The sequence below is a fragment of the Trichechus manatus genome, unplaced genomic scaffold (genome assembly GCF_000243295.1).
Source record: "Trichechus manatus latirostris isolate Lorelei unplaced genomic scaffold, TriManLat1.0 scaffold00028, whole genome shotgun sequence".
Taxonomy (NCBI): domain Eukaryota; kingdom Metazoa; phylum Chordata; class Mammalia; order Sirenia; family Trichechidae; genus Trichechus; species Trichechus manatus.
Genome location: NW_004443964.1, coordinates 4,599,718 through 4,610,989, shown reverse-complemented (window position 1 = coordinate 4,610,989; position 11,272 = coordinate 4,599,718). Strand labels below are relative to the sequence as shown.

The 11,272-nt window shown below is 47.1% G+C and overlaps 1 protein-coding gene across 1 annotated transcript in view; it reads left to right on the top strand.

Moving 5' to 3' along the window:
- The window catches only part of AFMID (arylformamidase), a 23,794-nt gene that overhangs the window by 7,585 nt on the left and 4,937 nt on the right, over nt 1-11,272 (top strand). Inside the window, exons 3-7 of the mRNA XM_004374376.2 lie at nt 8,978-9,082; nt 9,169-9,217; nt 10,476-10,561; nt 10,648-10,720; nt 10,921-11,018. Coding sequence (XP_004374433.2) covers nt 8,978-9,082; nt 9,169-9,217; nt 10,476-10,561; nt 10,648-10,720; nt 10,921-11,018 — 411 coding nt within the window. The remainder of the gene's footprint in view (nt 1-8,977; nt 9,083-9,168; nt 9,218-10,475; nt 10,562-10,647; nt 10,721-10,920; nt 11,019-11,272) is intronic.

Sequence of the window (11,272 nt, the reverse complement as noted above, 5' to 3'; positions counted from 1 at the left end):
CCCCCTGGGCCAGCTCTGTCACCCCTCGGGTCAGCTCTGTCATCCCCCCGGATGTCTCTGTCACCCCCTGGGCCAGCTCTGTCACCCCTCGGGTCAGCTCTGTCATCCCCCCAGACACCTCTGTCACCGCCCGGACACCTCTCTCACCCCCCGGGCCAGCTCCTACGGAGAGGCGATGTCTCTGAGGGTGAGTTGCGTTTTTTAATATCTGAGGGCAACTTTTGTACCTTGTGCGCGGGAATGAACGCGGACAGCGGCTTGGTTTTAATTGCTGTCCGTGTAGGACATAAATCTCGTGATCTCTTTCTTAGTTTAGCACAACATAATGAATCTAGCTGGTTCACATCTGCGTTAAGAACTTCTCTGTTAATTAAATCCCTCCTTTGTAATAAGCCCGCTCTGTTGATGAGCCCGGAAGGCAGCAGTCACTCTCAGGCTGGGCTGGTGGGGCTGGGCTTGGCAGACACCCACGGCAGAAAGCAACTGCAATGACTTCACAGTGACAAAGGCTCACACCTTTGGCCCAGAAATTCCCCTTCCAGAGCCATTCCCACAGCTAGTTGTACACATACTTGAGGACGTGTGCAAAGCTCTCACTTGCTGGGTTGTTTGTCACAGCAAGCGATTGGACACAGCCCGCGTGTCTCTTGGTAGTGGGTTAGCTGGCTCCTTCACTGAGTCGTTCAGCAAATATTTAGTGAGTGCCTTGTATGTGTTGGCTGCTGACCTCGGTGTCTGGACAGATCAGTGAACGAAACGGACAGATCCTGCCAGTGTAGGGTTGTGATTCTCCTATTGGCGTTAATTGCTGTCAAGTCAGCTCTGACTCAAGGCGACCGACCCCAAGCACGAAAGAACAAAACAGTGCCTGATCCTGCACCATCTTCACGATCGTTGGTCTGCTCAAGTCCATTGTTGTGGCCGCTGGGTATTTTGAGGGCCTTCCAACTTGGGAGGTCATCTTCTAGCACTGTATCAGATATAATGTGTTGTGATCCGTAAGGTTTTCATTGGCTGATTTTTGGAAGTAGATCACCAGGCCTTTCTTCCTAGTATAGAAGCTATGCTGAAACTTGTCCACCATAGGTGACCCTGCTGGTATTTGAAATATTGGTGGCATAGCTTCCAGCGTCACAGCAACATGTGGCCACCGCAGTATGACACAGACAGACGGGTGGTGGTATTCTTAGGGGATTCCAACAATAAGCATAATGAATAAGTAAATATCATAGGAGGGTGCAAACGGTTAACGCCCTTGGTGGCTAACCGAAAGGTTGGCAGCCCGAGTCTACCCAGGGGCACCTTGGAAGAAAGCCCTGGTGATCTCCTTCTGAAAAATCAGCCATTGAAAACCCTATGGAGCACAGCTGTACTCTGACACACGTGGGCCTGCTTCAAAAAACCCAGTTGCTGTTGAGTCGGTTCCAACTCATGGCCACCTCATGTGTGCAGAATAGAATTGCTCCACAGGGTTTTCAAGGCTGTGACCCTTCAAAAGCAGATCACCAGGCTTTTCTGCCAAGGTGCTTCTGGGTGGACTTGAACCACCAACCTTTCAGTCAGCTGGCACTTAACCGTTTGTGCCACCCTGGGACTCCCATAGTCTGTTTAACCTAAAAAAAAACAAACCTGTTGCCATTGAGTTGATTCTGACTCACAGCGACCCTATAGGACAGAGTAGAGCTGCCCCATAGGATTTCCAAAGAGCGGCTGGTGGATTCGAACTGCTGACCTTTGGTTAGCAGCCGAGTTCTTAACCACTGTGCTACCAGAGATTTCCATAGTCTGTTAGAAGGAGGTACTTGCTATGGGAAAAGATGGAGCAGGGTGTCAGGGTGTCAGGGTCAGGTGAGCAGGAGAGAGGAGATTTTGGAGGGCTCCTGGGCCAAGTGAGAACAGGGACCCCCAGAGGGATTTGCACCCAGGTGGAAGCAGGGAGATCAGTTAGGGTCTGTCATTGCCTTTCAGGGGGAGGTGAAGGTAGCGGCTTTGGGGTGGTGAGGACAGCGGGATTCCAGATACGTGGATGGGAGAGGTAGAGCCAAGCAGATTTCCTGAGAAAGAGGAGTCAATGAGGAAGCCAGGGTTTTGGGCCTGAGCAACTGGCAGCACTGGTGAAATTAATTACCCTGCAGCCATAGAGGGGAATAGTGTAGTTGGTTGCCATCCAGGAGATTCCGACCCGCAACGACCCCAGGTGACAGAGTAGAACTGCCCCATCGGGTTTTCTACTCTATATCTTTACAGGAGCAGATTACCGGGTCTTTCTTGGCTGGTAGGTTCAGGCCACCAACTTCCCGGTTAGCAGCCCATGGCACCTCTAGGGCTTCTTAGGGTGGGATACTAAGTAATTAATGAAAACCGAAAGAAAAGAATGAGGAAGTCCTCTGTGTGCTGATGAGAAAAGATCTCCAAGATTTTTCAAATGAAACAAGCAGGAGGAAAAAAATGCATTGAATTTACTGCTGTTTGGATGAAAGGGAAGGGAATTCCACGGCTGTGTATTTTTGTACATGCATGAAGAACTTCTGCAAACATCAGTAAGAAATGAATAATAGTGGTTACCTTGATGGAGGAGAAAGGAGGAGGGAACATTTGACTGAAAACCCTTTTGTTCATATTGTTTAACCGTGTAACCATATTATTTCTTTAAAAAAAAAATTAATGACAATTCATTAATTTTTTATTAATGCTCAATTAGCTCATAATTTTCACAGATTAAATCCTGCTAAACATTTAAACACCATTTACAAAATGCAATTAAATTCTTATCTAACCAAACCCATTGCCTTCAGTTGATTCCAACTCATAGCGACCCTGTAGGACAGAGTAGAACTGCCCCAGAGGGTTGCCAAGGAGCTGCTGGTGTATTCGAACTGCTGACCTTTTGGTTAGTAGGCAAGCTCTTAACCACTGCGCCACCAGGGCTCCAGGTTCTTATTAAGCATGTCAAACTATAATCACAAGTGTAATGTATTTGATTTGATTAAGCCCACCAAATGGCAAATTTACATTTAATTCTATCAAACAGAATGTGTGCCTCTAATTGTGAAATAAAATTGTTAAGTTTTGTTTTATGAAATCAAAGAGTTCACTTGCCCAACACTGTTGTCGTTAGGCGCCGTTGAGTCGGTTCCTCATAGTGACCCTGTGTAAACAGAAGGAAACACTGCCTGGTCCTGTGCCATCCTCACGGTCTTTGCTATGCTTGAGCTCATCACTGCAGCCACTGTGTCAGTCCATCTCATTGAGGTCTTCTTCTTTCTCGCTGACCCTCTACCTTACCAAGCATGATGACTCGTCCCTTCTGGTAACATGTCCTAAGTATGTGAGATGAAGTCTCGACACCTTTGCTTCTAAGGAGCATTCTGGCTGCACTTCTTCCAAGACAGATTTGTTCGTTCTTCTGGCAGTCTGTGGTACATTCGATATTCTTTGCCAACACCATAATTCCAAGACATCAATTCTTCTTTGGTCTTCTTTATCCATTGTCTAGCTTTCCCATGCATATGAGGTAATTGAAAATTACCATGGCTTGGGTCAGGCACACTTTAGTCCTCAAAGTGACATCTTTGTTTTTTTTTAACACTTTAATGAGGTCTTTTGCAGCAGATTTCCCCAATGCAATATGTCATTTGATTTCGTGACTACTGCTTCCGTGGGCGTTGATTGTGGATCCAAGTAAAATGAAACCTGACTGGAAGAGATCCATATTTGTTCCCATTCCAAAGAAAGATGATCCAACAGAATGTGGAAATTATTGAACAATATCATTAATATCACATGCAAGTAAAATTTTGCTGAAGATCATTCAAAAGCGGGTGCAGTAGTACGTTAATAGGGAACTGCCAACAATTCAAGCCAGATTCAGAAGAGGATGTGGAATGAGGGATATCATTCATTGCTGATGTCAGATGAATCCTGGCTGAAAGCAGAGAATACCAGAAAGATGTTCACCTGTGTTTTATTGACCATGCGAACGCATTCAACTGTGTGGATCGTAACAAATTATAGATAACATTTTGAAGAATGAGAATTCAAGAATGCTTAATTGTGCTCGTGAGGAACCTGTACACAGACCAAGAGGCAGTCGCTGGAACAGAATAAGGGGATACTGCGTGGATTAAAATCAGGAGAGACGTGCATCAGAGTTGTATCCTTTCACCACGTTTATTCACTGTATGCTGAGCAGGTAATCCGAGAAGCCGGACTATGTGAAGAACATGGCATCAGGATTGGAGGAAGACTCATTAACAACCTGAGATATGCAGATGACACAACCTTGCTTGCTGAAAGAGAGACCAAAAAAACCAAACCAGTTGCAGCCGAGTTGATTTTGACTTATAGTGACCCTCTAGGACAGAGCAGAACTGCCCCATAGGGTTTCCAAGGAGCACTTGGTGGATTTGAACTGCCGACCTTTTTGGTTAGCAGCTGTCGCACTTAACCACTTACTGATGAAGATCAAAGACTACAGCCTTCGGTATGGATTCACCTTAACAGAGAGAAAACAAAAATCCTCACAACTAGACGCATGGTACTATAGGTCATCTTATTAAATGTTAGAAACCTATGTGCCATGTAATTATATATATATATAACTTTTAAAGCTTATAGTTATGCCTTATTAAACTGTAACTAACCTGTAGGAGCAGCTTGTCTGGTGTCACATAATTGTGTTTCGGTGATTAGTCTCCATGAAACGCTGGAAACTTGTTCTTTCAGAAAACAATAGAATGCGTCCTGTTTCCAAGACTCCAGAGGTCTTGAAACTGTGGCTCACTAATCTTGCCATTGTCTTAGCGATGTTTCCATTTTTCTGTTCTTTATGGTGTTTGAGCACATACTGCTCTCTTGGAAGATTTATGTATTCGGACATAATCGTTAGCAAGTCAAGATATTTTTGTTCAAAGTCCCTGATGAAATTATGTATAAAGACCCTGAAAACCTTAGTTAGTCAGAGAACTGATTTACTGAGTAATGTGCTGCCCAACTTTAAGTTGTCTATTAAACCTGCATGGCAATCTGTTAATTGTGTTCTGAGTTTATTTTTGACATAATAAATGAAAACATATCTATTTACGCAACTTGTCCAAGGCAAGGTCATGGAAGCTTCACAGACATATCCAAACTCCCTGAGGGACCAAATTACTGGGCTGCTGAGGGCTGTGGGGCCATAGTCTTGGGGAACATCTAGCTCAATTGGCATAACATAGTTTATAAAGAAAATGTTCTGTGTTCTACTTTAATGAGTAGTGTCTGTAGTCTTAAAAGCTTGTGAGCGGCCATCTAAGGTACTCCACTGGTCTAACCTCGTCTAGAGCAAGGGGGAAGGAAGAAAACCGAAGACACAAGGGAAAGATTAGTCCAAAGGACTAATGGACCACTACTACAGCCTCCACCAGACTGAGTCCAGCACAAATAGATGGTGCCCGGCTACCACCACCGACTGCTCTGACAGGGATCACACACAATAGAGGGTCCCGGTCAGAGCTGGAGGAAAATGTAGAACAGAATTCTAACTCACAAAAAAAGACCGAACTGACTGGTCTGACCGAGACTGGAGAAACCCTGAAGGTATGGCCCCCCCAGACATCTTTATAGCTCAGTAATGAAGTCACTCCTGAGGTTCACCCTTCAGCCAAAGATCAGACGGGCCCATAAGACAAAATGAGACTGAAGGAGCACAGCAGCCCAGGGGTGAGGACGAGAAGGCAGGAGGGGCAGGAAAGCTGGTAATGGGGAACCCAAGGTCAAGAAGGGGAGAGTGTTGACATGGTGTGGGGTTGGCAACCAGTGTCTCAAAACAATATGTGTATTGTTTAATGAGAAACTAGTTTGCTCTGCAAGCCTTCATCTAAAGGACAATTTAAAGAAAAAAAATTTTTTTAAAGTATCTAATTACTTGTTTCTGCTCAGTGACTGAATTCCATCCAGCAAAGCGTGTCCTGTGGAGTGGTCTTCACTGGCTTTGGCACGTGGGCACACGTGGAGCCTGCTATGGATTGAGTTGTGTCCCCCAAAACATAGGTTGATGTCCTACCCCTTGTTCCTGTGAATGTGACCTTGTTTGGAAATAGGGTTTTTCTTTTGTTATCAGTTAAATTCATGAGGGATAGGGCTGGTCCTAATCCTTACCCTTTCTGAGGGGTGTTTTATGAAAGAGAGAACAGATACAGAGAAGTGTGACACGGGGAACACAGAGGCCATGTGATGAGGGAGGCTGTTGTTAGCTGCCATCTGGTCATACCCAGACTCATGGCATCCCCGTGCACAATGAGATCGGACTGCTGTGATCCAGAGGGCTTTCGCTGGCTGAATTTCAGAAGTAGATCTCAGGCCATTCCTAGGCCATCTTAGTCTGGAAGCTCCTCTGAAACCTGTTCAGCATTTTAGCAACACATAAGCCTCCACTGACAGACAGGTGGTAGCTGCTCATGAGGTGCCTTGGCCGGGATCTCCTAGTCTCTCATTTTTCAATTCTTTTGTGTGTACCCACTCCTCACGTATCAACTTGGTTAGGTTCCAGAGACCAGGTTGTTATGCAAAAATTGGCGTCATATGAAAATGGAGGATGACCACATCAGATCATAAAATGGAGGATGACTACATCATTACCTACCTGCCAGATTACATCATTACATAACTGCCAAGCCACTGAGAATCATGGCCTTGCCACGTTGACACATAACCATCACTGCCAGCGTTACTGTCCCCTCGTACCTCGGCATTCGTTACTGCCAGATGTACATCATGAATGCACAAAATAGCTAAATAGTAGATTTTGATGATTGTTGTAAATGCAAAACGTTGGATAACAAGATAGTTGATAAGTAGGGAGTAGGTGTACATACCTAGGGGTCGAATTGCTAGGTCATATGGTAATTCTAAGAAGCCTTGGTGGCTCAATGGTCCGAGCAGCAACGTGGGATGAAGACCTGGTGATCTGCTTCCGTAAAGATTATAGCCAAGAAAACCCTCTGGGACAGTTCTCCTCTGTCACATGGCATTGCTATGAGTTGGAACCAACTCGAAAGCACCCAACAACAACAACACGGCAATTCTATATTTGACTTGTTGAGAAACCACCCAGCTGTTTTCCACAGCAGCTTCACCATTTTATATTCCCACCAGCAGTGTGTGCAGGTTCCGGTTTATTCCCATCCTCACTAACACCTTTTTCTTTTTTAATAGCCATCCTAGTGGATATGGAGTGGTGTCTCATTGTGGTTTTAATTTGCATTTCCTTAGTAACTGATGATGTTGAGCATCTTTTTATGTGCTTGTTGGCCCTTTATATATCTTTACAGAAATGTCCATTCAAGCCCTTTGCCCATTTTTTAATTGGGGCGGGCACTTTCTTACTACAGTGTGAACATGCCGAGTCCCCTCCCGCCTCCATACCTTTGCCTGTGGTATTTATTCCCCTTAGAATATTCTTCCTCTTTTCCACCTACCCAAATCCTAGCCAATTTTCCAAGGACCTGTTGACATCACTTGACCTCTCCCATCACAACACTCAATTATATTGTTTCGTTCTTTTTATTTCAAGTGAGTTTATATCATGTTTCCCTAGAAGATTATTTTTCCAAATACTTGGGAAAATGACTTCTTCCTTTAGCACGTAGCAAAGTGTAGCGCACCTTGTTGTCGGCTGCTGTCCAGTTGGCATCGACTCATGGCAACTTTACCTGTAATGTATAACAGAATGAAATATGGCCTGCTGTTGTGGATTGAATTGTGTCCCCAAAAAAATCTGTCAACTTGGCTAGGCCGTGATTCCGAGTATAGTGTGATTGTCCACCATTTTGTCATCTGATAGGATTTTCCTATGTATTGTGGATCCTACCTCTATGATGTTAATAAGGCAGGTTTAGAGGCAGTTATGTCAGTGAGGCAGAATTCAGTCTACAAAATTAGGTTGTGTCTTAAGCCAATCTCTTTTGCGATATAAAGGAGAGAAGCGAGCCAGAGACATAGAGCCGGCTCTAGTGGAAGGCTTTCTCTCTCTGTCGGCTCTGGAGGAAGGTTCTTGCCTCTTCTGAGCTTCCGCTCTTGGGCGATCTTCACGTGGCTTGGCATCTCTCTTCCCCCATCTCTACCTCTTGCTTGTTTAATCTCTTTTATATCTCAAAAGAGACTGACTCAAGATACTCCCTACACTAATCCTGCCTCATTAACATAACAAAGACAACCCATTCCCAAATGGAATTATAACCACAGGTATAGGATTTTACAACATATTTTGGGGGGACATAATTCAGTCCATAACACTGGATGTCTTAGTTATCTAGTGCTGCTGTAACAAAAATACCACAAGTGGATGACTTTAACAAAGAGAAATTTATTCTCTCACAGTTGAATAGCCTAGAAGTCTGAATTCAGGGTGCTAGCTCCAGAGGAAGCCTTTCTCTCTCTGTCAGCTCTGTGGGAAGGTCCTTGTCATTAATCTTCCCCTGGTCTAGGAGCTTCTCTGTGCAGGAACCCTGGGTCCAAAAGACGTTCTCTGCTCCTGGTGCTGCTTTCGTTGGCCCTCTGCTTTATTAACCATGATGTCCTTTTTTAGCGATTGGCCTTTTCCAATGATGTGTCCAAAGTAAGTGAGCCGAAGTCTCGCCATCCTTGCTTCTAAGGATCATTGTGGCTGTGTTTCTTTATAAGCGTGTAATAAAACGGTGGTCTCCATCAGAATGCCAGCTCCCTTATAGATGCCAGCAGGTAGTACTAGAGCCCCACCTGAAGGAACAGCTGGGTTCCATGGTAACCACGTGCCCCTGGGATGATTTAGAACCCAGCACTGAATATTGTTAGAGCTTGGGGAAGCATCTTTTGTGGGAGGCACTTTGAACAGACTTTCAGCCAAAGAGGGCTTTCATCAAATGTTTCCATCTGGAGGTGAAATGAAGCTGCTGCCCACTCGGGGAGGAGCCTGTGGCCGAGGTTGTGCTGACCCTGTGTGTCTGTTTCCCTGGGACAGCCACCAGGCAGGCCCGGGCCAGCCGGAGGAGCCTGCTGCACGTCCCCTATGGCCAGGGAGACGGGGAGAAGCTGGACCTCTACTTCCCTGATGGAGTTTCCGAAGGTGAGTGCGTGGGCAGCGAGTCCCACAGCAGAACTCAGCCACGCCCTTCCTGGGCCATGTTCCAGGCCCTCTGTTTTGTTTTGCAGCCCTGCCCTTCTTCGTGTTCCTTCATGGAGGATACTGGCAGAGTGGGAGGTGAGTGGGTGTATTTGCATGAGTGGAGGAAAAAGGAGACCCCTGTTTCCCTGGTGTACGGGTTTCCCTTGGCTGCCAGGACAAATGACCACAAACTGGGTGGCTTCAAACAACCAGAATTTGTTCTGTCGCACTTCGGAGCCAGGTGGCTGAGATCAAGGTCCCACAGGCCCGCTTACCCCCAGAGCTTCCCTCCTTGCCTCTTCCATCGTCTGGTGGCTCCCGGCATTCTCTGGCACCATGCAGCATCACTCCAGCGTCCGCCTCTGTCTTCACAGGGCCTTTTTCCTTATGCTTCTGTGTCTCAAATCCCTCTCCTTTCTCCTAAGGCGCCTGTCATTGGATCCAGGGCCCATCCTAATCCAGGACAATCTTGTCTCGAGATCTTTAACTACATCTGCAAACCTCCCCCACAAACCAAAAACCAAACCCGTTGCCATTGAGTCGATTCCAACTCATAGCGACCCTACAGGACAGAGTAGAACTGCCTCATAGGGTTTCCAAGGAGCTGGTGGATCCTTTGGGTTAGCAGCGGAGCTCTTAACCACTGCGCCATCCGGGCTCCACATCTGCAAAGACCCTGTTTTCTTCAAATAAGCTCATGATTTTTTCATAATCCTGGGAGTTAGGACAAGGATGTAACTTCTGGGTTACACAGTTCAACCCATTACACCAAGCCAGAGCAACAAGCCGTCCCAGTTTGCCCAGGACTGAGGGGTTTTCCAGGACGTGGGACTTCTGGTGTGGAAAAAAAGGAAAGTCCCAGGCAGACAGGGGCAGCTGGTCACCCTAAGGTAGGCAGAGGGGTACTTGGGATCTTTTAGGACACTGTCACTCCCCAGGACCTTACTAAGAAGTGGCCTATGATAGCATCTTCCCCCTTCAAACACAGTCTTCTTCATAGTGACATTTATTGCACGCGTGCTCTCTGTGGCAGTGTCCACATGTCTGATTGCCTTCGTTTCTCCTAAATAGCACCGTAAGAGAGGAGACATAATTATCCCTGTTTTACAGACAAGGAAACAGGCTTAGACATTAAATAACGTCCCCAAGGTCCTATTGCTAGCATGTGGTGTGGCAAGGACTTGAACCAGGCAACTGGACCCCAGATCCCGCCCTTTCCTGATACCCACGAAGTCAGAGTGGGCTGATGCTCTGGGTGGACAGGACATCTGGCCCGTGATGTGTCCAGGACCTGGTGGCAGCAGCTTAGTGGCCAAGCTGCCTCCAGCTGTCACATCCAGGCCTTTTTCCGTAGTAAAGACACGTCAGCCTTCATGGTGGACCCTCTGACTTCCCAGGGAGTGGCCGTGGTGATTGTGGCTTATGATATAGCACCCAAAGGTAAGGGTGGTCACTCCAGGTTTGGGGACTTTGGAGGGAAGAGGCCAACACATGCTCTCTGTGGACCCAGCACATGCTCTCTGTAGGCACCCTGTACCTGATGGTAGACCAGGTGACCCGGAGCATCGCCTTTCTCCAGAAGCGATATCCCAGCAACAAGTGAGTATTCTTGTGGGGTGGGTGCTGGGTAGGAGGACAGTGGGGTCAGTGTCTTGGACAAGGCCCAGCTGCCCCTTCTGGCCTGTGGACCAGAAGACAAATCGGATGCCCTTGCCCCTGGCCTGCTGCCCTGGGGGGACCAAATGCAAACCTGGCTTGAAGGTACAGAAGCTTCTTCCCCCTGTTCTGGCCCATCCTAGGGGAATTTACTTGTGTGGACACTCGGCTGGGGCCCACCTGGCCGCCATGATGCTCCTGGCCAACTGGACTGAGCATGGAGTCACACCCAACCTCAAAGGTTTCTGTGGGGCTGCAGCCTTCCCCTCCCCTGGTGCACCTGAGGGTCTGAACCAGCCGCAGGGAATCTCTGACAGCTGTGAGGGACCTGACCTGGGGGTCTGAACCAGCCGCTGGGAATCTGTGACAGCTGTGAGGGACCTGACCTGAGGGTCTGAACCAGCTGCTGGGAATCTGTGACAGCTGTGAGGGACCTGACCTGGGGGTCTGAACCAGCCGCTGGGAATCTGTGACAGCTGTGAGGGACCTGACCTG